Source organism: Akanthomyces muscarius, chromosome 5 (assembly GCF_028009165.1).
Source record: "Akanthomyces muscarius strain Ve6 chromosome 5, whole genome shotgun sequence".
NCBI lineage: Eukaryota > Fungi > Ascomycota > Sordariomycetes > Hypocreales > Cordycipitaceae > Akanthomyces > Akanthomyces muscarius.
Genome location: NC_079245.1, coordinates 1,881,564 through 1,904,724, shown reverse-complemented (window position 1 = coordinate 1,904,724; position 23,161 = coordinate 1,881,564). Strand labels below are relative to the sequence as shown.

At 55.5% G+C, this 23,161-nt stretch overlaps 8 protein-coding genes across 9 annotated transcripts; 5 read left to right on the top strand and 3 right to left on the bottom strand.

Annotated features, from left to right (window-relative positions):
* Nucleotides 1-425: 425 nt before the first annotated feature.
* Nucleotides 426-1,115, bottom strand: LMH87_009915 (uncharacterized protein; the record flags this gene model as incomplete). The annotated part of the gene is made up of 1 exon (XM_056196994.1): nt 426-1,115. One exon carries the CDS (start codon nt 1,113-1,115, stop codon nt 426-428), a length of 690 nt encoding a protein of 229 aa, XP_056054087.1.
* Nucleotides 1,116-2,843: 1,728 nt separating this feature from the next.
* Nucleotides 2,844-3,474, top strand: LMH87_009914 (uncharacterized protein; the record flags this gene model as incomplete). The annotated part of the gene is made up of 6 exons (XM_056196993.1): nt 2,844-2,968; nt 3,025-3,089; nt 3,143-3,203; nt 3,259-3,279; nt 3,349-3,390; nt 3,447-3,474. 6 exons carry the CDS (start codon nt 2,844-2,846, stop codon nt 3,472-3,474), a joined length of 342 nt encoding a protein of 113 aa, XP_056054086.1.
* Nucleotides 3,475-4,082: 608 nt separating this feature from the next.
* LMH87_009913 (uncharacterized protein) lies at nt 4,083-7,300 on the top strand (the record flags this gene model as incomplete). Its single annotated transcript, XM_056196992.1, has 3 exons — nt 4,083-4,088; nt 4,184-4,539; nt 4,588-7,300. 3 exons carry the CDS (start codon nt 4,083-4,085, stop codon nt 7,298-7,300), a joined length of 3,075 nt encoding a protein of 1,024 aa, XP_056054085.1.
* Nucleotides 7,301-7,481: 181 nt separating this feature from the next.
* LMH87_009912 (uncharacterized protein) lies at nt 7,482-11,677 on the top strand (the record flags this gene model as incomplete). Its single annotated transcript, XM_056196990.1, has 2 exons — nt 7,482-7,531; nt 10,900-11,677. The coding sequence occupies 2 exons, from the start codon at nt 7,482-7,484 to the stop codon at nt 11,675-11,677; spliced, it is 828 nt and encodes a 275-aa protein (XP_056054084.1).
* A 980-nt stretch (nt 11,678-12,657) lies between these two features.
* LMH87_009911 (uncharacterized protein) lies at nt 12,658-15,090 on the top strand (the record flags this gene model as incomplete). The annotated part of the gene is made up of 5 exons (XM_056196989.1): nt 12,658-12,691; nt 12,751-12,788; nt 12,847-12,934; nt 13,003-13,352; nt 13,417-15,090. 5 exons carry the CDS (start codon nt 12,658-12,660, stop codon nt 15,088-15,090), a joined length of 2,184 nt encoding a protein of 727 aa, XP_056054083.1.
* Nucleotides 15,091-15,970: 880 nt separating this feature from the next.
* LMH87_009910 (uncharacterized protein) lies at nt 15,971-18,387 on the bottom strand (the record flags this gene model as incomplete). Of its 2 annotated transcripts, none has more annotated exons than XM_056196987.1 (3): nt 15,971-18,021; nt 18,084-18,211; nt 18,290-18,387. In XM_056196987.1, 3 exons carry the CDS (start codon nt 18,385-18,387, stop codon nt 15,971-15,973), a joined length of 2,277 nt encoding a protein of 758 aa, XP_056054081.1. The 2 variants fall into 2 exon arrangements, with proteins under 2 accessions (XP_056054081.1, XP_056054082.1); XM_056196988.1 differs by having other exon boundaries at nt 18,180-18,211.
* A 1,034-nt stretch (nt 18,388-19,421) lies between these two features.
* On the bottom strand, nt 19,422-20,171 carry LMH87_009909 (uncharacterized protein; the record flags this gene model as incomplete). Its single annotated transcript, XM_056196986.1, has 1 exon — nt 19,422-20,171. The coding sequence occupies one exon, from the start codon at nt 20,169-20,171 to the stop codon at nt 19,422-19,424; it is 750 nt and encodes a 249-aa protein (XP_056054080.1).
* A 931-nt stretch (nt 20,172-21,102) lies between these two features.
* Nucleotides 21,103-22,560, top strand: LMH87_009908 (uncharacterized protein; the record flags this gene model as incomplete). Its single annotated transcript, XM_056196985.1, has 3 exons — nt 21,103-21,117; nt 21,179-22,120; nt 22,195-22,560. The coding sequence occupies 3 exons, from the start codon at nt 21,103-21,105 to the stop codon at nt 22,558-22,560; spliced, it is 1,323 nt and encodes a 440-aa protein (XP_056054079.1).
* Nucleotides 22,561-23,161: the final 601 nt, after the last annotated feature.

Here is a 23,161-nt window from a genome sequence, read left to right as displayed (position 1 = left end):
GAATGATTCCAACGTGCGCTGTGTACACTTTCCCCCTAGTCATCTCCCGCGAGTGCTCGATCTGAGTCTTGCACTGATTTCTGTTCGCATTTCCTTCTGCATGTCGTCGTTCGGATGATTGACTGGTGATACGTTGCGGCCTCGCTATCGATGTGAGTATCCTTTCATCTTCTCCGAGGCAAGAATGGCGAGACCTGTTTGCGGCGGATAATTCTTCTTGGTGGTGTTTGAGGCATTTTGGCTTTCTCGGGTGATGGCCCGCCAAGCTCGTCTTCGTTCAGTGACATTGGCGTGACGTGGCGCCATCTACCGTCCTCGTTCTTGATTCCCATCTCTGGGCTTTCGATGGCTTTTCTCTTCTTGCTGGGAGATGTATTGGGAGATGCAGCCGCTTCTTTATTGGGTTCGAGACTGTCTGCCTGGTCCTACTGCGGCTTAAGCTCTCTCTGCCAAGGCGGCTGCCGTATAATCTCCTCCGCCAGCCCCATTAAATTAGGCTTGAACTTTCCGATCGGGCTTATGCATCTGGCTGGCACCAGCAGGTTCTTGGCGGAGGGGGACAGTTCGAATTTGTTTCGCGAAAGTTGTTTGACCGGCCCTCGCGGGATCAGTTCTTCCGCTGCCTGGATCTCCCAAGCAGAAAGGCACCAGTCGACGGGTGACCCGAGTATCATCATGGTTCCCAGCGCCTGGAACTTTTCAAGTAAGTGTTGTGTGTATGCTACTAGCATGCTGTCGACATCATGTGAGGCTTTGTGGAAGCAGCGGAGAAAGCGGTCTCTGGCCCGGACAAACGCAAGAACAAGGTCTCTGGTGATTCTGGGTGGCAGCGTGCCTCCCTTTGCTTTGCCAACGCTTCTCCAGAATGAATCTGGCCCCTCTGTTATGAGCAAATCCCACAAGAAGTTGCTTGCGAGCATAAGATGTGTCAGGCTATTCTCTGCTGCGACCGGACCGGATGCGGTTTCAGAATGCAAGGCGTCGATGATATCATTGTCGCGCTTGTTGCGGCCAGTTATTGGCGTTTTGTCGAAAAAGTAGAGTCCGTGGATGTTCCGCAGCCGCGTTTTGATGGATTCCCGCATCTCCATCGATTCGGCGGCCGTGGTTGGCATGGTGGTGCGCGTAGATGGCGAAATAAGGATAATTGAACGTTGGAGTCTTTAAAAGAGTTCAAGGTGGCAGACGTGTGGAGCTTCGTATAGCTAAAGGTATAAAATCAGCACAGATGATGATTCCAAGAAGCGTAAGAAACAGACGCCGATGCCCACGAGAAGCAGAATATGTAGCTCATTCTTTGGTGATGTGAGGTGAATGTGAGGTGCGTGACACTGGCAAGAGCGGGCAGCTGGCGATATCTGACTACGAGTCGTCGTGACGACCAGGCTGCAGCTCCTCACCCTTTGTTTTGTTGCGTGGCTCTTCTATTCACTGTTGCACCGGGTCTTCATCCTTTTTTTTTTTTTGTGCATCTCGTCGACATTCAGTTCGCCTTTGGCTTGCTCGCGAACAGAGTTACTGTCTCCTCATTTTTTCTGTTTGTATTTTCTTTGATCTTGTGCTCCCTACTCGCTGTGATTCCTGTTCTTTCTACTATCCTGAATTTAGTTTTGTCGTTCTATAGATGCCGTGCTAGAATGCGACAGTGGACAATCAAGCTATGTAAGCAGACGAAGCCTCAGTGTTCCTCATCTATTGGAATTCTCCCGTATGGTATGGTAGTTACTCACAAGCCATTTTGCTACAGTCAACGAATTTATCGAGTCGTTGAATGCATTCACGCATGTTTCGTTTCGCATCCATCAACACTGTCGTTTTGAATTAGGTCGCCTGGACTTGAAGCACAGGCCCCGCTCCTTTGCTGCGGAGCGCATCTATGCAAGGCTGCGTCATATCATACCCCACGATTCACAGTCAGAATTTTGTGTGCTGAAACGAAAACGGCTCGTCTACTGGTAAATAAATCACGCTCGTGTATTTAATTGCCTCAGCTTGTCGTGGCCTCGAAGCCTGGTTGCTGCATCTCCGGCTACTGGTGCAGGGTAGTGCCCATCACTGGAGACCACAGCTGCTGCCGGCATTTGAGCACGCGCACAGGCTGGGATTGGCAGAGACAAACATGCGGAAAAAAGGAAAAAAGAAAAAAAAAAAAGAACTCCTCTCAACACGCCCGCATTTCGCTCACCATTGCCCGAGGTAGCCTGCAATTGTGGCAGCCAGCCAGCCGGCGCCAGGTGGTACAAAGAAGATACATGCGAGGTACCTGGCGGTGCTGGCCGGGTACTTGCTGCGCTGCAGGAAACGGGGCTGCAGCGCGCCGTCATGCAGAGCATCCACGAGTTGCCAGGGCATTGCGCCATTGTATTTTTTTTTTGGCAGCAGAACCACAAAATTCCATGCAGCACAGCCCAAGATCCAATCACGCCGCCCTCCCACACTCCCTTGCCGTCTCGTCTTGCTTTCGCGCAAATGGAAGGCAGTCGCTGAAGCTGCGAGATTTCCTGCTACACCACTACTCGGCACACGTAGATACCTTGTAGCCTCTCGTACTGCACGCAGCTCCCCGCTTGGCGTCCGCTCTTCATAGGCTTAATGACGACAGGGGCTCCACCCTTCTCGGCGGTACATGGGCACGTACCAGGTACGTACCGTTGGCTGCGTCTTTTGGTAGGCTGTCAGGTACTCGGGTACCCCTCTGCCCCGCCATCCTGTCCCGCCATCTGAGAAAGCTATTATTTGGCTCTCACTTTTAAACCCTGCCATCGCCGCCGTTTCTCATTGTCGGCTCAACTCTTGCATTCTCAATATTTCCTTTTTTTTTCCCTCATCTCCAATCCGTCAAAATGGGTGTTACCAAGACTCTTATCAAGGAGGGCTCCGGTGTTCAGCCCAAGCAGGGCCAGACCGTCGTCATCGAGTACACTGGCTGGTTGAAGGACACCAGCAAGCCCGACAACAAGGGCAACAAGTACGAGCTTCGAAAACCCCGCGTCCGACCCTTCTAACCACATTGCCCCCCCATAGGTTCGACTCCTCTGTCGGTCGCGGCGACTTTGAGGTCAAGATTGGTGTTGGCCAGGTTATCCGAGGTGAATACATAGCTGTCGACCACCTGCGCGCTAATCGCTAACACGGCTTCTAGGCTGGGACGAGGGTGTTACCCAGATGAAGGTCGGCGAGAAGTCGACCCTTGACATCAGCAGGTATGTTGCTTCCACTGCAAGACAACAATGCGTCCAATGCTAATTCTATGCCCAGCGAATTTGGATACGGTGCTCGGTAAGCTCTATGCGATGCCTCGCTGCCTGTAACACGGCCGTAGTATGCGATACTAATCTACCTCTGCAGAGGCTTCCCCGGTCACATCCCCGCCGGCGCCGACCTGATCTTGTAAGCTCCAGCGCAGCCGATTGATGACACTGGTAAAAGCTAACCAGCCGTTGCAGCGACGTTGAGCTCAAGAACGTCCGATAGACAATCCGAGAATCGCTATTCGCCAAGGGTGCCGGAAATGGAGCAGCGCGCAAAATGCGCCACCATGCCTTCTAACAAAAACGTTTTAGTAGCTTTACAGATACAAATGGGAAAACAGTAAAATCTCGATACTCTAAACCGTCGAGGAATGCCACTTTTATCGCTTTCTACAACCTGTCATGTCCGTTTCGTCTGTAGCGCCGTCTTTCCATGTCCTTCTACACCCGCGTTGCCGCCCCACCGGTTGCCTGGCACTGCCCCTCACCTCACCCTGCCAGCCGCCTCGACGTTTAGCTAAGCATGCATCATCCAGTGAACCCAGCTCCAGACATCGACCGCGAGCTTTGCATTCACCATAATTTTCTTCTGACCAACTCAAACTTGCGCCCATATTTTCAATAAACGCCATCAAGTGTTCGCAGAGCGCCCAATCCCCCCGACCCTCCAGCAGCAACCTTCTCGTTTCCGCAGCATCCTTTGGCGGGGTAGAGCTCGACCCGGGTGCTAGCTCATCAACCTTCAAGATTTCTTCCCAGCTGCCCGGCTCAGCTGCACTGGGCAAGCGAAAGCTCTCCGACGGAGCAGCTCAACCAGATATAAAAAGAAGCATGTCGGTGAGTAGCATTCATTCTCCTACGTGGGCGATTCGACCGGTCGCTGCACCGCTCTTCGCCACTGTCTGAGTGGCGAAAGCTAACCATACACGTAGGGCATCACCGACTCCACCTCCAAAATGCAAGTCGATGCACCCGCTGCCGAAATCGACGAGTCTCTATACAGTCGTCAACTCTATGTGCTCGGCCATGAGGCCATGAAGCGCATGGGTGCTTCCAACATCCTCGTCGTTGGACTCAGAGGCCTGGGTGTCGAGATCGCCAAGAATGTTGCTCTTGCTGGCGTCAAGAGCCTGACCGTCTACGATCCTGCCCCCGTTGCCATGCCCGATCTCTCCTCTCAGTTCTTTCTCACCCCCGCCGATGTTGGCAAGCCCAGAGACCAAGTCACAGCCCCTAGAGTAGCTGAGCTGAACGCCTACACTCCAGTCAGCATTCACGAGTCGCCCAGGTAAGTCCAAATTAACATGTAGATGTACACTGTATCTAACCCCGACAGCCTCGACGACAACCTGTCCCAGTTCGACAAATACCAAGTCGTTGTCCTCACCGGCGTTCCGATCCAGTCACAAAAGCTCATTGCCGACTACTGTCACTCCAAGGGCATCTATATCGTCGTCGCTGATACTTTTGGTCTGTTTGGATCGCTCTTCTGTGATTTCGGAAAGAAATTCACCGTCGTCGACCCGACCGGCGAGACTCCAACTCACGGTATCATCGAAGGCATCGATGAGGAGGGCCTCGTATCCGCTCTGGACGAGACCCGGCACGGCCTTGAGGACGGTGACTATGTTACCTTCTCCGAGGTTGAGGGAATGGAAGGTCTTAACGGCTGCGACCCCAAAAAGGTGACTGTCACTGGGCCATATACCTTCTCCATTGGTGACGTCTCTGGCCTGGGCCAATACAAGCGTGGTGGTATCTACCAGCAGGTCAAGATGCCCAAGATCCTTGACTTCAAGAGCTACACCGAATCCGTCAGGGAACCCGAATTTCTCATCTCCGACTATGCCAAGTTTGACCGCCCCCAGCAGCTGCATCTTGGATTCCAGGCCCTGCATGCCTTCCAGGTCGCCAGGGGCCGACTTCCCAACCCCATGGACGATGGCGATGCTGCTGTTGTTATTGGCGCCGCCAAGCAGTTTGCCGAAGAAGAAAAGCTAGAGATTGAAGTCGATGAGAAGCTCCTCAAAGAACTAAGTTACCAGGCCCTCGGAGATCTCTGCCCCATGGCTGCCTTCTTTGGCGGTGTTGCCGCCCAGGAAATTCTCAAGGCCGTATCTGGCAAGTTCCATCCCATCCAACAGTGGATGTACTTTGACTCTTTAGAGTCTCTCCCCACATCTACCAAGCGTACTGTCGAAACTTGCAAGCCTATTGGCAGCCGGTATGATGGCCAAATCGCCGTCTTTGGCAAGGAGTACCAGGATAAGATTGCGAACTTGAGGCAGTTCCTTGTTGGCGCTGGCGCCATTGGCTGTGAAATGCTCAAGAACTGGGCCATGATGGGACTGGGGTCGGGCCCCAACGGCAAGATCTTTGTCACTGACAATGACTCGATTGAAAAGAGCAATCTGAACCGTCAGTTCCTCTTCAGAGCTGCCGATGTTGGTCACATGAAGAGTGACTGCGCGGCTAGGGCAGTCCAGCGCATGAACCCGGATCTCGAGGGCCACATCACGACCTTCCGTGACCGTGTCGGTGCCGAGACCGAAGATGTCTTCAACGCCGAATTCTGGAACGGCCTTGATGGCGTCACCAATGCCCTCGACAATGTTGAAGCCAGAACCTACGTTGACAGACGCTGCATCTTCTACCGCAAACCGCTGCTCGAGAGTGGTACTCTGGGCACCAAGGGTAACACTCAAGTTATCTTGCCCAACATGACTGAGTCATACTCTTCTTCGCAGGATCCTCCTGAGAAGGAATTTCCTATGTGCACAATTCGCAGCTTCCCTAACCGTATTGAGCACACAATTGCCTGGGCCAAGGAACACATGTTTGAGCGCTGCTTCGTGAACGCCCCTCAAACTGTCAACCTGTACTTGACTCAGCCAGACTTTTTGACCACCACACTCCAGCAGGGCGGCAACCAGAAGGAGGTCCTCGAGACTATCCGCGACTACCTGACGGCAGATCGCCCCAGAACCTTTGAGGACTGCATTGCGTGGGCCAGAAATCTGTTTGAGGTCGAGTTCGCCAACAAGATCCAGCAGCTCCTCTATAACTTCCCCAAGGATTCCACCACATCTTCCGGCATGCCTTTCTGGTCTGGTGCCAAGCGCGCCCCTGACGCCCTCAAGTTTGACCCCAACAACCCCACACACTTTGGCTTCATTGTTTCCGCCGCCAACCTCCACGCCTTCAACTACAACATCAACTCCCCTGGCAATGACAAGTCCATCTACCTGCGCGAGCTCGATAATGTCATTGTACCTGATTTTAGCCCTGATTCCAGTGTTAAGATCCAGGCCGACGACAAGGAGCCTGACCCGAACAAGGACGTTCCCACGGACGAGGATGAGCTCCAGAGTCTGACGGCGTCACTGCCATCTCCAAGTAGCCTGGCAGGCTTCAAGCTGCAGCCTGTTGACTTTGAGAAGGATGATGACTCAAATCACCACATTGACTTCATCACTGCATGCAGCAATTTGCGTGCTGAAAATTACAAGATCGATGCTGCCGACCGACACAAGACCAAGTTCATTGCCGGCAAGATTATCCCTGCCATTGCCACCACCACCGCTCTTGTTACCGGTCTTGTTGTTCTTGAGCTGTACAAGGTCATTGACGGCAAGGACGACATTGAGCAGTTCAAGAATGGATTCATCAACCTGGCGCTGCCCTTCTTCGGCTTCTCCGAGCCCATCGCCAGCCCCAAGCTCGAGTACACTGGACCTGACGGCAAGGTCGTGCTGGACAAGATTTGGGACCGTTACGAAGTTGGTGACATTACGATCCAGGAGCTAGTGGACTTTTTCAAGGCAAAGGGCTTGACGGTCCTTTCGCTCAGCCACAGCGTCAGCTTCTTGTTTGGAGCCTGGATGCCGACTGCCAAGGCGCGTCTTCCGCTCAAGATTAGCGAGGCGATTCAGCAGGTGACCAAGAAGCCTGTGCCCGCGCACATGAAGGAGCTGATTGTAGAGGCCTTAGTGGAGGACGAGAATGAGGAGGATGTCGATGTTCCTTATGTCAAGGTGACCTTGGACTAAAGGGGGAAGAATTTAGATGCGTAAAAGCTGCGACTTAGATTAAATATTTATGAATGATGTGTTTTCTTTTACAGCATGGAAAGAATATGCCAGTGCTATCGCCACAAGTATACATCGTCTTCCACCTGCGAAGGCAGGTGTTTCCGCTCCTTCTTCTCGCCGAGCGTCTGCTGCAACTTTGATGAATGAAGACCAAGCTTCGAGAAGCAAGACCCAAAAGGATATGCATAGGTATACGCAGCCCCCATTATGTATTAGGCACAGATTTGCTGAGTACGAATGCTAGCATTCGCTAGAAACTCATCATTAGCCGCTCCGCAGATTGAAGTCCACATTGCGGAAGAGCATACAAGCGCTTGGGACATTGGTATGGTGCTCTATCTAGGGTATATAGGGCTCTGCTGCTGGGATCAGAAAACAGAGCTAAAAGGGCATCTCACTACATATGCTTAGTGCTACCTGTTGTCGCCCAATGTTGCACGATGCCACCAGACCCGTGCAACCTTGATACGCAGTTGCTCACATGCGCGACCTTGAAATCTACAATACCAGTTTACTGTACGTCCTCACCAGGGTATTTTCCTCCTTCAAGCATGCAAACCTACGCCCGCGACGTATCCCCGCATGCGAGATGCCAGTCACCGGCGGTACACTGCAGCAGACGCTCGAGGACATTGCCAGCAGCGACATTGAGCTAGACGCGTGCACGTGGGAGCGCCGCTATGTCCTGCGCGGCGACTACTTTATCAAGAGCGAGCTGGAGGAGCAAAAGCTCATCGTCCGGGAGAACGGAAGCGTGGTGCGGCCCTTTTGGCCCAAGGAGCGGCTGCTGAACGAGTATGCCACCCTGCGGTTCGTGGCCGCCAACACGACCATCCCCGTGCCGCGGCACTGGCTGTACATGGCCGACGGCCTGATGCACCTCGCGACGGAGCGCATCGTCCACGCGCGGCCGCTGCAGGACCTGCCGGCGGAGAAGACGGCCGCGGCGCGCAAGGCCGTCGACGAGCAGATTCAGAGGGACATCTTGCCGCAGCTGCGCGCCATACGTCGGGATGTCATCGGCAGTGTGGCGGTGAGCTTGCCGGTCGTTCCTCCACTCCGCATCTTTTGCCGCGACGACCGCCGGTGGCCGCGGATCACCACCACGCAGGACGACGTGGATAACTTTGTGCTCTGCCACAATGACCTCTCGGCGCACAACATCTTTGTCGACCCGGACACGTTCGCAATCCGGGCCATCATTGATTGGGAGTACGCGGGCTTCTACCCAGAGCGGTTCGAGATTCCGCTGTGGAGGATGCTGACGCCGCAGGATCGAGGAAGGCTCGTCGAAGAGGTGCGGGCGAGAGATCTTGCGTTTTTTGGGCTGCAGCCAGGTGATTTGAGAGACTGCGTACCTCCGGGGCCGTGATGCTTTGTCTTGGTGCTGCTCCGGTGGAGGAGACACTTACAGCTCGACCTTTCTTTCCTCACATTCCTGGAAAGGGAAAATAAACTAGCCCGCTTCTGATCCGATATTATTAGATAAGTAGACATTGATTTTTTTCTTCGGCTTATTTGAAAAGAGTAGCCTCGTAGCCTAGGATGCTCATTGTTCGTCGCTGCCTGGTTACACGTAATGTCGCGTGCAATTCGTGGGGGCAAAAGACGCCTGTCGCCTGTAGCACGCCACTTTACGCGCTAACGTCTACCTCGCCATTCACGACTTTCCACCTGCAACATCAAATCATGCGTGCTATTCTCAGAGAATGGCAGCGGATGACGGCGAATTCCAATTTGATTTCTCAGCCGATGAAGAGCAGCTGTTGATACAGCTGGCTACAGACGCAGAGGCCAAGGACTCGGTCGCTGGCGCCATTGATGCGCTGCCTGCCCGATCTGATTTTGGGCCAGATGCACAGAAAGAAAATGGCTTCGCTTCGAATAGTGCTGAAGAGAGCGGTGCGGCTGACGAGGCTGGCGCAGCCGCAACGGCGTTGCTTCTCTCGGCCGGCGGCCAGATTAGCTCTCCGACTTGTATGCCCATCTTTCCATTGTATTCCTGCGCCCTTCAAGTGCCCGTGGAAAACTGACTGACTCTGAAGCGACCAGTAAAACGTGCTTTGGAGGATCTTGAACAGACGACAGCAGCAGAGTTGACAGCCCGGCCGGGGCCGGTCAGCGAAGATTTCGAGGACGAGTTTGAAGACCGCCGCTCTCCGCTGCAGAAATTCCGATCATTTCCTCGACGGCCGCTTACAGTCTCAGACCTGACGTCGGGAGCCTGGTGCGAATTGCAGTACTGGTATACCCTCTCGAGGCTCCCCGGCGGACGACGGACCCGCACAGCGGCCATGCGACAAGGGTCCAAGCTGCACCAAAAGCTAGAAGACGAGGTGCACACGACTGTGGAGGTGGAAGTTCTCAGCCGCGAAGATGGATTTGGCCTCAAGCTGTGGAACCTGATCCAAGGCTTACGCACGCTGCGAGAGACTGGCCTGACGAGAGAGTTGGAAATTTGGGGCATGTTGGACGGTAATCTTGTCAACGGCGTGATTGACAGTCTCAGTCACGAGAACCCGAATCCAGAGTTCGAGTTTGAACTCAGCCAAGAGGCAGAGGATCAGCAGCGACAGCAGTCTAAGTTGACGGATTATTTTGCCTCATCGACACCTACAAAGAAGAAGGGAAAAGGGCCTAAGGTCTATCTTGCTGATGTGAAGACGAGGGGCTCTCTGAACAAGGTTTCGAACTTGGCGCTGCGGCCAGCCAAGATACAATTGCTACTCTACCACCGCTTTCTTTCAGACCTCGCCGCCAGACGACTCGACTTTTACAAGGTATTCCGCCGGTACGACCTCGACCCAGACGAGCCATTCTCCGATGCCTTTATAGCGCAAATGGCAAGTCTCCATGATGAGATGTTTGACGAGACCCCGTCCAGCTCTTGGCAGACTGTCGAAGAGGACGTAGAGCCGACCAGCTCGGCCATGACCGAAACAGCCGGCGCGCTGCAGTACAGGAGCTTACGGGAGCTGCTGCCTCTTGTCGAACATGAGGTCAGCTTGGCTTTTTCCGAAGGGGCCGAATCGATGGGCAGCATGCTTCGTGTGCAGTATATATACAGAGACGACGGGCGTGAGATTGGGCACCACGACTTTCCGGTGTCTCGCACTGTGCTGGACGAGTACCTAGGCGTGTACATGCCGTGGTGGCGCGGAGAACGGAGAGCTTCGGGTGTGAAGATAGAAGAGGCGTTCAAGTGTCGGACATGCGAATTTGCAGATGTTTGTACGTGGCGGGAAAAGATGGATTCGAAGAGGGTGAAGAAAGTACAAGAGCGCTTACGAGCAGCAGATGAGTTACCAAAGAAGCCACCCACATAGCTTGTGTCCAATATCAAATACCAGTCAAAAGTATCAACTGCGACTACAAAGTAACATTACCGAATAACTACGATAACATTTTAATGCGGCTGATATTTGGACAGCTCTGACGTGTGGCGGCTGAGAGTTGCCTAGAGTCTAGTTCAAAGGACTGCCCCACCACTTTTCATGACCATCAGATCATTTTAGACGGCCTTTTTTAGAACCAACATCAACTGTCGCGACGAGCAGATGGCCTTTGGCAATGCGGCGATCGCGGTCCAGCGAAGAAAGCGACCATGAAGAGCACGACGAAATTCCACTCCATCACAAGCGCGCATTTGGCGCTGGGCTGAAGCGCAAAAAGGTCGAGTTTGTCAGGGCGCAGGACCCCGACGACTACATTTCTGCGCTTCCGTCGACGAGACGGACCAGCTCCGTCGTCGGCGACCTGTACGCCAGCATCGTCCTGGGCAGCAGCAACAGCTCCACGCCCAGCCGTGCAGACACCGCCAACACCGACGCAGAGAATGGTGGCCGCGCCGAGTCCACCTCGGGCCATCCCAGCCCTCAACAACCGGCCTCCGTGTGTCCCATCTGCTCGCTCGCCATCACCACGACGGTAGAGGCCCACGAGGCGTCTCTCGCGCACCAGGTCAGCCTGGAGCACTCGCACCCGCCCTCGGCGCTGGACCGCTCGCGCATGGGCCTCCGCGCGCTGGCGTCGCAGGGCTGGGACCCGGACGCGCGCGTCGGGCTGGGGCGCGCGGGCGGCGAGGGCACGCGGTACCCGATCAGGGTGACGCCCAAGGAGGACGTGCTGGGCGTCGGCGCGACGCTGCCGGAGCGGACAGAGGAGGAGAAGAAGGCGGAGGCGGCGGCCAAGGAGGCGAGACGCCAGCTCACGGCCAAGGAGCGCAAGGCGAGGGCCAAGGAGGAGAGGGACAAGGCGGCGCGGTTCCAGGCGGAGATTTACGGACGGCAAGACTTGGATCGGTTTCTGAAGGGGGACGGCAAGGAATGGGAGTGAAGAAGGGCAGTGCTCGAGCATGGATTGGGTATCAGGTAGAGCGGCAGATGGAGTGAGTTGGCTGGTCGGGCGTGACGTAAGGAGACGAGGAGCATGAATGGTTGATACAAGCGTTTCAGATGAGGAATGGGATATGTGTGCATAAGCAAAGTGAACGATGTCGGCTCACTTGTCGTCCATTTGTTTTTCTTGTTTTTTCTTGTTTTTCTTGTTCTTCTCTTGAATTTCTTTCTTCTGCAGAATGCGCTGACCCGGGCTTGATTGCTGTGCCGCGGGGCGCACAACGTTAGGCTCCGGATCTTGATGGTGATCTCATTCATAACCCGGCTTTCTGGTTAGCGCTGGTGCTCGTACGGGGAGCCTTTTGGCCCTCGGCGCATTGCAGACGCTGACAATTACCAAATGCCTGCCGCGGCCCGTCAGCAACACTTGCAGAAATCCGCGACTGATTTTGATTTTAATTTCAATTTTAATTTCGATTTTAATCTGACATCATTTTTGAGCAAACTGCCGCTTTTAAGCTTTCATGTGGCTGGTGCTGGAGACTATTTAGCGCCTCATCCACCCACCCCGCCCACTCACTGTGCCATCCCGGCATGACGCTGTATAACCACCTATTAGTAGGTACCTAGGTAAGGTAGGCACGGAGTACAGTGGGCTGTAACCCCGCCAAACCTCCTTCCTTGGACTGGACAACCTGAGAGCTCCTGTTTTTGGATCTTGCATACCCGCACCGCAAATCGCCTCGGCCTGTCCCAGCGCGCCCGTCTTTTCCATCCTCTCGTCCATTTTATTTCAAGCCGCCACAGAACATCAGGCTGGACCCTGACTAGCGCCGCGTCTGAATCTAGCTGCCGTTTTGCTGCTGATCTGGCGCTTCGCCTGCTTCTCGGCTGCTTGTCTGTGACATCACCCCCAGCGACACCGCAGCCGCCCACTCCAGAGCTTCGCGGGAGAGCAGCTCCCCGACCGACGACAGCATGGGACTCTCGGTCATTCAAGAGCAGCACGACGGTATTCTCAATTCGTCCCCAGACTCGTCTGTGAATGCGCAGGCTGACTTGTTCTCCTAGTTATCCTCAACGAGATCCGCAGCATCACCCACGGCGACGTACGGCTTGTCCCGACAGCTCCCAGCCATGACCATCTAGCTAACGACAGTTGCCCAGTGGAAATGTCTCATCGTTGACGAGCACTCCAAGAAGATCATCGACAATTGCATCAAGGAAGATGACATCCTCAACAACAACATTGCCAGTTCGTTTCCTCCCAAGCTAGTCCCAACCCCCACCGCCACCAGCTAACCGCCGCCGTTTGGCACACAGCAATCGAGCGCATCGAGGAACGGCGCGAACCGAACCCCGAGATGGATGCCGTCTACATCCTGACCCCCGATGCCTACATTGTCGACTGCCTCCTCGCCGACTTTGAGGTCCGACGGTACCGCAGGGCCTATCTCGTCTGGACTAACCTGCTCGAGCCGGGCCTGCGACGGCGCATTGACGACTTTCCCGCCGTGCGCCAGCTTCGAGCCAGCTCCAAGACGCTCTTCAGTGACTTTTACCCTCGCGAGTCGCATCTCGTCATCTTCCGTGACCCATGGAGCTTCCCCATGCTCTACCACCCTGCGTGCAACAACCTTGTCCCCAAGCACATGCAAAGTCTGGCCCAAAAGGTATGGTGGAGCAAAGATGGCTACTTGTCCCGATTACCTGTTTTGAAAGCTGACCAAGAAGTAGATTGCGGGAGTATGCATTACGTTGGGAGAATACGCCAAAGTCCGATTCTATCAACCGCGCAACGCTATCCACGAGGCGAGTGTCCTGTGTGGCCACCTGGCGCGCTTTGTGCAAGAGGAACTTGATGGCTACGCACAATATAACAAAGATTTCCCACCCCAAACGAACCGACCCCAAGGTGTCTTGCTTGTTACTGATCGCTCCATGGACTTGATGGCTCCCTTATTGCACGAGTTTTCCTACCAAGCCATGGCGCACGATCTGCTGCCTATCAAGGAGGGCGACAAAGTCACATACCAGACAGTCATCAATGCCAACACGCCACAGGCCGCAGAAAAGGACATGGAACTCTCCGAAAAGGACAAAGTCTGGGTCGACAATCGCCATCGTCACATGAAGGACACGATTGATAAGCTTATGGGCGACTTTCAAAAGTTCCTGAAAGAAAACCCGCACTTTACCAACGAAGACGCCGATACTACAAATCTGAACACGATCCGCGACATGCTGGCTGGCCTACCACAGTTTCAAGAGGTCAAGGAAGCTTACTCACTGCACCTTACCATGGCTCAAGAGTGTATGAACATTTTCCAGCACAATAAGCTTGACCAACTTGCCACGGTGGAGCAAACCCTCGCCACAGGCATCGACGAAGATTTCCGCAAACCGAAAAATTTATTGGAATCCGTTGTCAGACTACTCGATGAAGAAGCGATACGACCCATGGACAGACTGCGTTTGATTATTATGTATATTCTCTTCCGCGGAGGCGTCATTATGGAAGACGTCAAGAAGCTTCTGACCCATGCTGGGCTTCCTGTCCAGGACGGCGAAATCATTAGCAACCTGGAGCTACTAGGCGGTTCAGTCAATCACCAGCTCAAAGAGCAGCGACGACCCTACGCCGCCTTGTTCCCAAAAGATCCAAAGGCAGCCCAGCCTAAGGAGGAGGCTTTCTTGGACCGTTTTGACCCCGCACTAAAACCTCTACTTGAGAATCTCGTAAAAGGAACTTTAGATCAGGGGTTGTTTCCGTATGTGAAGCCGCCATTAGACCCTAATGAGGAATTGCTGGCAGCGCAAGGTACTTCTCTCCGAGCAGGACGACCGAACTGGGCCGCTGCGGGACGTCGGCAACCGGAGAATAAGCAGCGCGTCATTGTGTTCATGGCGGGCGGTGCGACATATAGCGAAAGCCGTGTTTGCTACGATGTGGGCAAGCAAAACAGCCGCGACATCATCCTTGCAACATCACACATGCTGACGCCACAATTCTTTATTCGCCAAGTTGGCGATCTGAGCCGCGACAAGCGCCAGCTCGACCTACCACTGGACAGGCCAAAGCCTCGCGGTGCACCAGCACACCTGCTCGACCGTCCAGCACCTCCTCGCGGCGCACAACCGCCCGGTCCTGTACCACCGCAACAGGGTCGTGGCGGCCGCGCACCACCACCACAGGGCGGGCTCCCGAGCCGGCCCGGACAGGGCAACGTTCCTGCCAAGGCACCTGTGCCGCCGACCCAGGCCATGGGCAACATGAGCCTGAACCACCCACCCGTGCCACCAAGCAACGGCGGAGGACTGCCCGAGGCGCCGCCCTCACTGCCACCCCCGGCAGACGGCAAGCTGCACAAGGAGAAGAAGCGGAGAAACTTTCTGGGCATGAAAAAGTAGGGCTCTCTCCGGCTGAGGGAGGTTTCCGTTCCGCCGCCCGTTTTACCAGAGGACGCGGCGGCGGCAGCAGCGTCGAGAGCCGCTGCGACGGCGGCAGCCGCCGTTGCTGTGCGTGGTCTCAAACGCTGCTCCTCGGAGGAGGCCATCAAGAAGCCCGCCACGGCACGGCCCAAGACGGCGTTTACGTGGTCGCCATCCGCGCGAAAGAAGCGTGCGTGACGAGGGATGGATCAATGAGGTGGAAACATTTTGGTCGCAGTTGGAAACGGCTTACCAAAGAGGGCTAGGGAAAGAAGCCATGCTAATTGAAAGACTTTTTGAGTCTCCCTGCCTCGCTAATTGAGTTGATTGATTTTTCACGTGCCTGGCTAAAATCGACCGTACATACGAGTATTTTAATCGCACATTGATGACACTCCACACTCCACGCATGCCACATTGTAGCAATCATGGTCATTACTCTGCAGCTGTTTCATTGGGGTTTTTTCTTCCTATAAGTGGCAGGATATACAGATTCTACCATACCATATGTTGGTGACGCGCCACCACAATACACAAAGACCTGCCTTCTATCTCGTCCTCGCTCTGCGAGTGCTTGGGCCTCAAGCGGAGAATGGGGAAGGAGTCAACAGGACATATATGTAGTGGCGTCAAAGAAAAACCCCTGCTCAGCTCAGCATCGCCACGTCCAATTCCCATTTCCTTACTTTCCTAGGCAAGTAGAAAGCCTGTGACAAATAAAATACATCCGTAGTCCTCGCAATGCCGTACAAACTATCCCTTCGTTGATTTCATGTCAACATGTTCTTTCCCGGCCGTAGCAAGATATCCCTTGTATCCTGCTGCTGTCGCAAAGGGTGAAGGTCTGTCAGTGCATGCCTTATTGACGGCCGTAGTTGCCACCGTTGCGACCAGCTTCGGCAGACGACGGAGGGGCCATGCCTCGCCCGTCAAAAGGGGGGCTGCCAAACGCACGGAGATCCGGAGGCGGCGGGCCGTTGAAGCCTGGCATGCCCGGCGGCAGGCCAAAGCCATGAGGAGGAGGGGGTCCGTTGAAGAAGCCCGGCGGAGGCATGTGCATGCTGCCGCGCATCTCGGGCGGCGGAGGCGGCGGCATGGCGCCGGGGGGGAAGTTGGGCGGGAACATGTGTGGCATGGGCATGTTGCGGCTGGGATGGCCACCGGGAAGTCCAGGCGGAGCCATCATCGGTCCGCCGGCACCGCGTTGGCCAGGGGGAGGGCCGACGCCGGGCGGCAGAGGGCCATGCATCCAGTTGGGCGGCATGTGGTCCAGGCCCGGGGGAGGCGGGGGTCGCTGGAGAATCTGCGTCGGGTTGGGTCGCGATTCTGGGTCTGGCGAGCGGAACGCGTCATCGTGGGCAGGGAATCCTGGTGGCGGGCCTGGACGGCCCTGCTGCTGATGGGCGTGGGCGTCCCGTTCGTTCATAGGGGACATGGACGATGGCTTCTGTTGCAAGGGTCCTCCATGAGCCATCATATTGTGCAGCTGTTCGGCACGCTGCGTGTTGGGAGGGCCTGCGCGCATGAGGTTCATCAAAAATTCGGCGTTGCTGTTGTTCTTGGCCATCGTAGGGTCACGCTGCGACGAGCTTTGACTAGAAGCTCGCTGGTGTTGCCCGACGAGGTCCTGGAGCAGCTGATCGGGACCGGCAGTTTGCTGTTGGGGACGCGGGGCGTGGATCTCCTGTTGCTGGGGTCTGACAGAAGGCCCTTCTCTGCGCTCATTTCCGTACTGCTGATAAGGTTCCGGCGATGTCACAGCGCTCTTCTTGCTGCCGTCGCCGGGATTCTGTTGCGGGGGCGCAAATAACGAAAGGCCAGGTGGCGTGGCACTGACAGTCTGTTTCTGCAACTTGGCAAGCAATTGCGCAAAGGCTTGCTTTTCATCTTCGGGACCAGTAGATCCGCCACGGCCACCAGCGCCGGCCATTCCACCAGCCATTCCGCCAAAGAGATGGGCAAAGCCAGGAGGCACTGACGGCGCTGCAGTCGCTGGTGTAGACGATTCCGTGCGTTGGCGAGGTTCCTCCTGACCACCACCACCAAAGAATGATGTGAAACGAGACGATTTACCAGCGGCTCTTGGCTTGCTGGCTCCGTCTGCCTGTTCAGCCTGAGGCGTGTTGTCGATGGCAGTCCCGCCACCAAAAGCCATAAAGAATTTGTCTGGGCCCTGCTCAATGGCGGGCGCAGACTTGGCGGGCTTCTCAGCTTCAGATTCCTCCGTGGTTTGGTTCTCTTGGGCGTTCTTAGCGGCCTTCATTTGTTCCATCCACTTTTGGAAATCCTGCTGAGTGTGGACATCGCGCTGGTCTTGGGCAGGCTCATCGAACCATTCAGGCTCACGCTCTGCTCGCTGATCACGGTCTCTGCCCCAGCGTCTATCGCCACCTCGGTTGTCAGCGGAGGCTTCTTGGTCACGATCTCTCCAGCTCCTTGTTCGATCGCGATCGCGTCGTTCAGGCGCGGCGCCGTCGGCGGTGGCTTCCGATTTATTCCAGGGTTCCATTTTCCTGGTTAGGCCATTGCGAGTGCGGCCATCGGCGTCTCTGTCCTTGTCACGACCAAAAGCATCGGCCGTCTTGCTTTGGCGGTCTCTGTTACCGTCGCGATCGCTCGATCTGACCTCGTCGCGGTAGTTGCCGCCCATTTTGCCAGAAAAGCGTTCCGCACCATCGGCGCCGAAGCTCTTGCGCGGCTTTACTGTGCTCCAACCTTCACCATCAAAGTCGCTGTCGCCGCGCCGACGGAGCGGGTTGGCTCGGCTGTCACGTGTACGGTCATTTTCGGAACTGCGAATACCAAAGCGGCCCTGTTCTAGTTCCTTGGCGGCCTTGTCGCCGTCGAGGAGCTTGGTCCGGGAGGATGAAAAGTTGATTCGCGGTGGCGCAAAAACAATTTCTTCTGGATCTAGACAAGTTATGTTAGACCGCTCTGAAGACAAATATCCCGATAGCATGGGGTAGACCAACTCGCGCTGTTGCGGGACATATGGCGCTCAGCTCCTGACCGATGGTTGGATTGCTCGACAGGGAAGCCATTGCCGTGCCGGTCATTGAGGATCTTACTTTGCGTTCGGGTCTGCTGTTCTGCAGGTGCGCTAGAGGAGGGAAGAAAGGACAAATTGTTAGCGACGATGCTGACTTGCAAACGGGTGTCGGTGGCGGCTGAAACTCACCCCATCCACTCCTCGATAGGAGGAAGACCGTCTGGTTTAGTACATAATGGAGAGTTGCGTAGGTGCAGCAGAAACTCTGCTGAATATCGAAGAACCATATCCGGGCGTGGGCCGCGCGATGCCCATCTGGTAGGAGGATATGGTGGTTGATTTCTGCCGCCTGTTCGAGGAAGCGCGTGCAATGACGCAGCGTTGGTGGTTGTTGGCTACCTGAGGCACGCCGCGGTCAATTCGACGGTGGGAGGGCGCGCGATTGGCGGCAGCTAGCTGTTTCGATGGGAGGAGATGGCGTTGGATGCAGAGTGGTGATTGCGGATGGGCCAAGAGCTGGAGTGCGATTTCGGTCTCGATATACTGTGTGCAATCGACGGGTGGAGGAGAGGAAAGGGAGGCTAGTCGTTGCGGTAGTGGGGTGTAGCGAGATTGCGTCGAGGTCGAAGGGAAGTGATGAGGTTGAAGAGAAGAGGGCGGATGTTGTAGGGGGATTCGTAGGAGATGTTGTTGCTCGTAGAGCGGGCGAGCGTGGGTGTTGATGGCGAAAGGTGGCGATCAGGTGCGACTCGTGTGTGAGGACGACGTGTTGGGAGAGAAGAGGGTCGGCCCAGAGCTGGCAAGCTGGCTGGCTGGCAACTGGTCAGGTCGGCGGTGGTGAATGTGTGCGCATCGACAGGACAGCGCTGGACGAAAAGGTGCTAGCGGCATTTGTGGGCTGTGGCTCGCTGTGGCTCGTGGCCGCCACTGAGGAGCCACTGAAGGGCGCCGTCATATCCCAGGCCTCGTTTCTTTTGCCGTTGGTCAGGTGACTGTCCGGCCCTGGCTGGTCCGTCCTCTGTTGCCATGCAGCTTTCGATTGACATTGACATGACAATGATCGGTGCACTGCGTTTGTTTGTACGCTTCGTCATCGAGCTACGCCCGCAGCCATATTTTATAATCGATGGTCGAGACATTTTTGCAACTTTGTCTAGTGACGCACCAAGTTGCAATATTCTATCATGATACGTAGCACGAAGCCATCACAAACGCTGCGCATTCCCGTTGCCGCTTGTTTGCGAGTACAAACCGGCTGCAAAGCGACAGGCAATCTTTTGAATTCCCTTTTGTCTATGGGCCAGTTCCGAAACGGCCCTACCTACTTCCTAGGCTCCCGCCTCATATACTTGATCACATAGTGCCCCCATTTGCCGCTGCCCCTCTCGCCCATGACCGGCTCGTCGTCGCGGGGCGGCCGCGGCGCATACTCGTCCAGGTCGACATCCAGAGTGCGCACCGGCTCGAACCCGCCCTTGCCGTACGCTTCAACCGCCTGGTGCGAGGAATGGACCCAGATGGGAAGCCCCAGACGGTCGGCAATGGCGTTGCCGTGCTGTAGGAGCGCGCTGCCGACACCGCGTGACTGATGCGCCGGCGCGACACCGACGCCCATGACGATCATGCACGGATCGTTGGCCGGGATAAGCTTGTGCAGGAAATACTGCATGTCCTCGCCCTCCATCGCGTGTAGGCGGTCGATGGAGTCGGGCTCTCCTTTCGTCTCTGGCTCCTTTGGCACATTGCCCTTTTCCTGTTCCTCTTCCGGTCTTGCATCCGCCGGTCCATTCCACGGAACTAGGTCCTGCTGGACGCTTTGAAAGATCCAGCCTCCGTAGCCGACAATGACGCCCGTGTCGATGTCCACGGCCTTGACAAAGACCATGTTTTTGCGCTCCAGGTTACTGAGATATCCCCGGCGGGCCATGACGTACATGTCGTAACCATCGCGACCCAGTTGCTTGACAATGGTATGGGGATCTACCGCGAATGAATCGCGCGAGATGCTAGCGCAGGCATCAATGTCCGCATAGTTGAGTGGTGTAATCGCGACGTTGAGCTTGTGTACCATTGTGACTGCGTCCCGCTTGGCTTGCAGATAACTTCAAGCCGGGCGGTTGGTATTTTCTTCCAGCTGCTATTGCTGTTACTATTATTGTTCTTGTCGAAACACCGAATGGAAAGAGACGACAAGACGTATTTACGTGCTTTAACGGCGTTTTTCCCCTCCTTTTTTCGAACAGAAAGCCAGCAACGGATCTGACGGCTACGGTGAGTGTGTCACCGGCAAACACCCCACCACACTACCCTAGATGAGGCTGTCAGAAAGGTGTCCTCTGACGTTGCGATCGCCCGTTTTACAGTATTTTTTTTGTTTTAGAAAGGGGCATTCTATCATGAAGCAGAGTAGCTTCCGATATTCTATGAATGAAAATTAACAAACCCTGAACACTGGATGAACTCTGCGATTGCACCTCCGCTCTACAGGCCACGGCCGTTTGCGTGCCCACCTCAGCCCACGATGCTTTGGTGCTGTGCCCCTGCGAAGGTGCAACCAACACCCGCCTTTCGCCCAGACGCCCGACGTGAACATGATAGAAACACTATCTGGGCCATCCTTCCGGACTCTGCCAAGCAACGGGCGGCAATGAAGGGCAAGCACACGCCGCCTTGCAGGACTCGGCTGCGTAGCCTCATCTGCAGGCTAGCGCCACTTACAAAAGATCCCTTTGAACGCGGGCGGCTTTCGCCCTTTGTCTTCCCAACAGGCCCAAATAAACCGGCCAAGTCGGCGGCGAGTGGGTAGCGATGCTGTATGTCACTTTATGCAGCGTTACGCGGCTCATGCTGTCGTTCATCTGCCACGTCTTCCAGTGCTGAGCCAACACGAGCTACTTCTTAAGCCGGCTGCGCAGCGTGTTTTTCTTTGTCTATTCATGAAACAACATCTCCAGTAACACGACTACGAAGATTAATCTGTCATTCTGTCATTCTGTCCAATCATGGACTTTATTCGAGTAGGCCCCTTTACTGTCCAAAACGCTGCTCCGGGTAGCTAACACAAACGCCCACCACTAGCGAATCGCCGACTTCTTCGCCAGTCCAGCGTTCCCGTGGAAGAATGTCATTGTCGGGCTCTCCGTCGGCAAGTTCCTCTTTGAGTCGTTCATCACGCTGCGCCAGTGCCGCGCCCTCTGCACGCCCCAGCCGCCGCCCTCTGCGCTGCAAAAGCGCATTTCCACCGATACGTTTGCCCAGACGGAGCGGTACGGCCTCGCCAAAGCCAGGTTTGGCCTCGCCAGAGGCCTCTGGTACACGGCCGTCGGCTATCTCTACCTCCGCCATGACGTCCTGGCAAGCCTGTGGCACCTGTCCGGTAGGCTACTCGTCCAATGGGCGCCGGCCAGCTGGGGAGGCTCGGCATGCCAGTCTGCCGTGTTTGCCGTCCTTTACCTCGCTGCCAACATGGCCGAGAGCATCCCTCCGCAGCTGTACAACACCTTTGTCCTGGAACAGCGCTTTGGCTTCAACAAGCAGTCTGTCGCTGGATTCTTTGGCGACCAGGTCAAGACATTTCTCATCTCATCCACCTTTCTAATCGTGGCGGTCGTCGGGTTTCTCTACGTAAACCGCATCGCCGCGGACGGCGGCGGCATGCTCGCGCTGTACCTCGGCCTGGCGGCTCTGGGCCTTCGCGTATTCCTCGTCACCTTTTACCCCGTGTTCATCCTGCCGCTGTTCTTCAAGCTGTCGCCCCTGCAGGGCAAGGACATCCAGGACAGGATCATCGGCCTGGCGGACAGGCTTGCGTTTCCGCTCAGCAAGGTCCATGTCGCGGACGGGAGCTCGCGCAGCACGCACTCGAATGCATTCTTCTTTGGATTTCCCTGGCAGAAGAACATTGTCGTCTTTGACACGCTGATTCAGGAGATGAGCCCGGCAGAGGTAACGGTCGTTGTCGCTCACGAGCTCGGCCACTGGAAACTGGGCCACACCGCATGGCTCTTTGCACTGCAACAGGTAAGAGATGAAGCACACACCTACGCTCAACGCAGTCATCCCTGGGTTTTGTGCATGCTGACCACGCTCCGCAGCTGGACCTTGTCTACAGCTTTGGGCTCTTTTCTCTCGTCTACGCCAACCCGCACTTTTACGCCGCGTTTGGCCTGGTGCGGGAGCGGCCGGCCGTGGTCGGCTTTCTGCTCTTCTGCCAGGCGCTGCCGCCGGTGGCCTCGGCGCACCAGCTTCTCAGCAACGTCTTCTCCCGCCGCTACGAGTACGAGGCAGATGCCTTTGCAAGGGGGCTCGGACTCCGAGCCGAGCTGGCCGCGGCGCTGGTCAAGCTCAACGTCAACAATCTGAGCACCGTGACGGCGGACTCGGTGTATTCTGCGTATCATCACTCGCACCCGCTGCTTGCCGAGAGACTCGCCGCGCTCGACCACGCAAAACTTTCTTGAGAGTCTGCGCGCGGGCGGTAATGCATGTCTGCTGTTTGTCTGTCGTCCACTTTTCCGAGAATACATGCATGTACAGAGGAATAGATGCTGTGATAAATTTCGCCGAATACGCAACCATGCAATAAACAGCTTGTCCTATCGGTTTGCCAGATATCATGGAATAGGAGGACCGACAGTAAAGAGTATTATGAAAAACCGCAATCAGAAGCAAGACGTCTCTGGCCTCTACGCTCAATTAATTCGCCGCGGAACTAAAGCCGCTTGTGCACAGCCCGGCCGAGTTCCACTGCTAGCTAACTGAATAGCCCTACGGAGGCCGGAACCGGGCTTGCGTCTCGACGCTTCAGGATGGAGGTAGTGAAATCGGCCGAAGCGGTTCACAGAAAGACTGGTGACCGCCAGATCTCGCGGGTTTACAGCGGCCTTATGATTGGGAAATCTGGGTTTCGTTCTTGCCCTCGCTCTTTCGGCCTTTTCTTTTCCTTGCAGATCCCCAAGCGTTCTCTTAGCCCACGTTACGTTCTCCGGAAGGCGCACCGTCAGCCCTCGCTGTTATGGTTCGGGGGCGACCGATGTGGGGATTATTACCGGGTATTGTCCC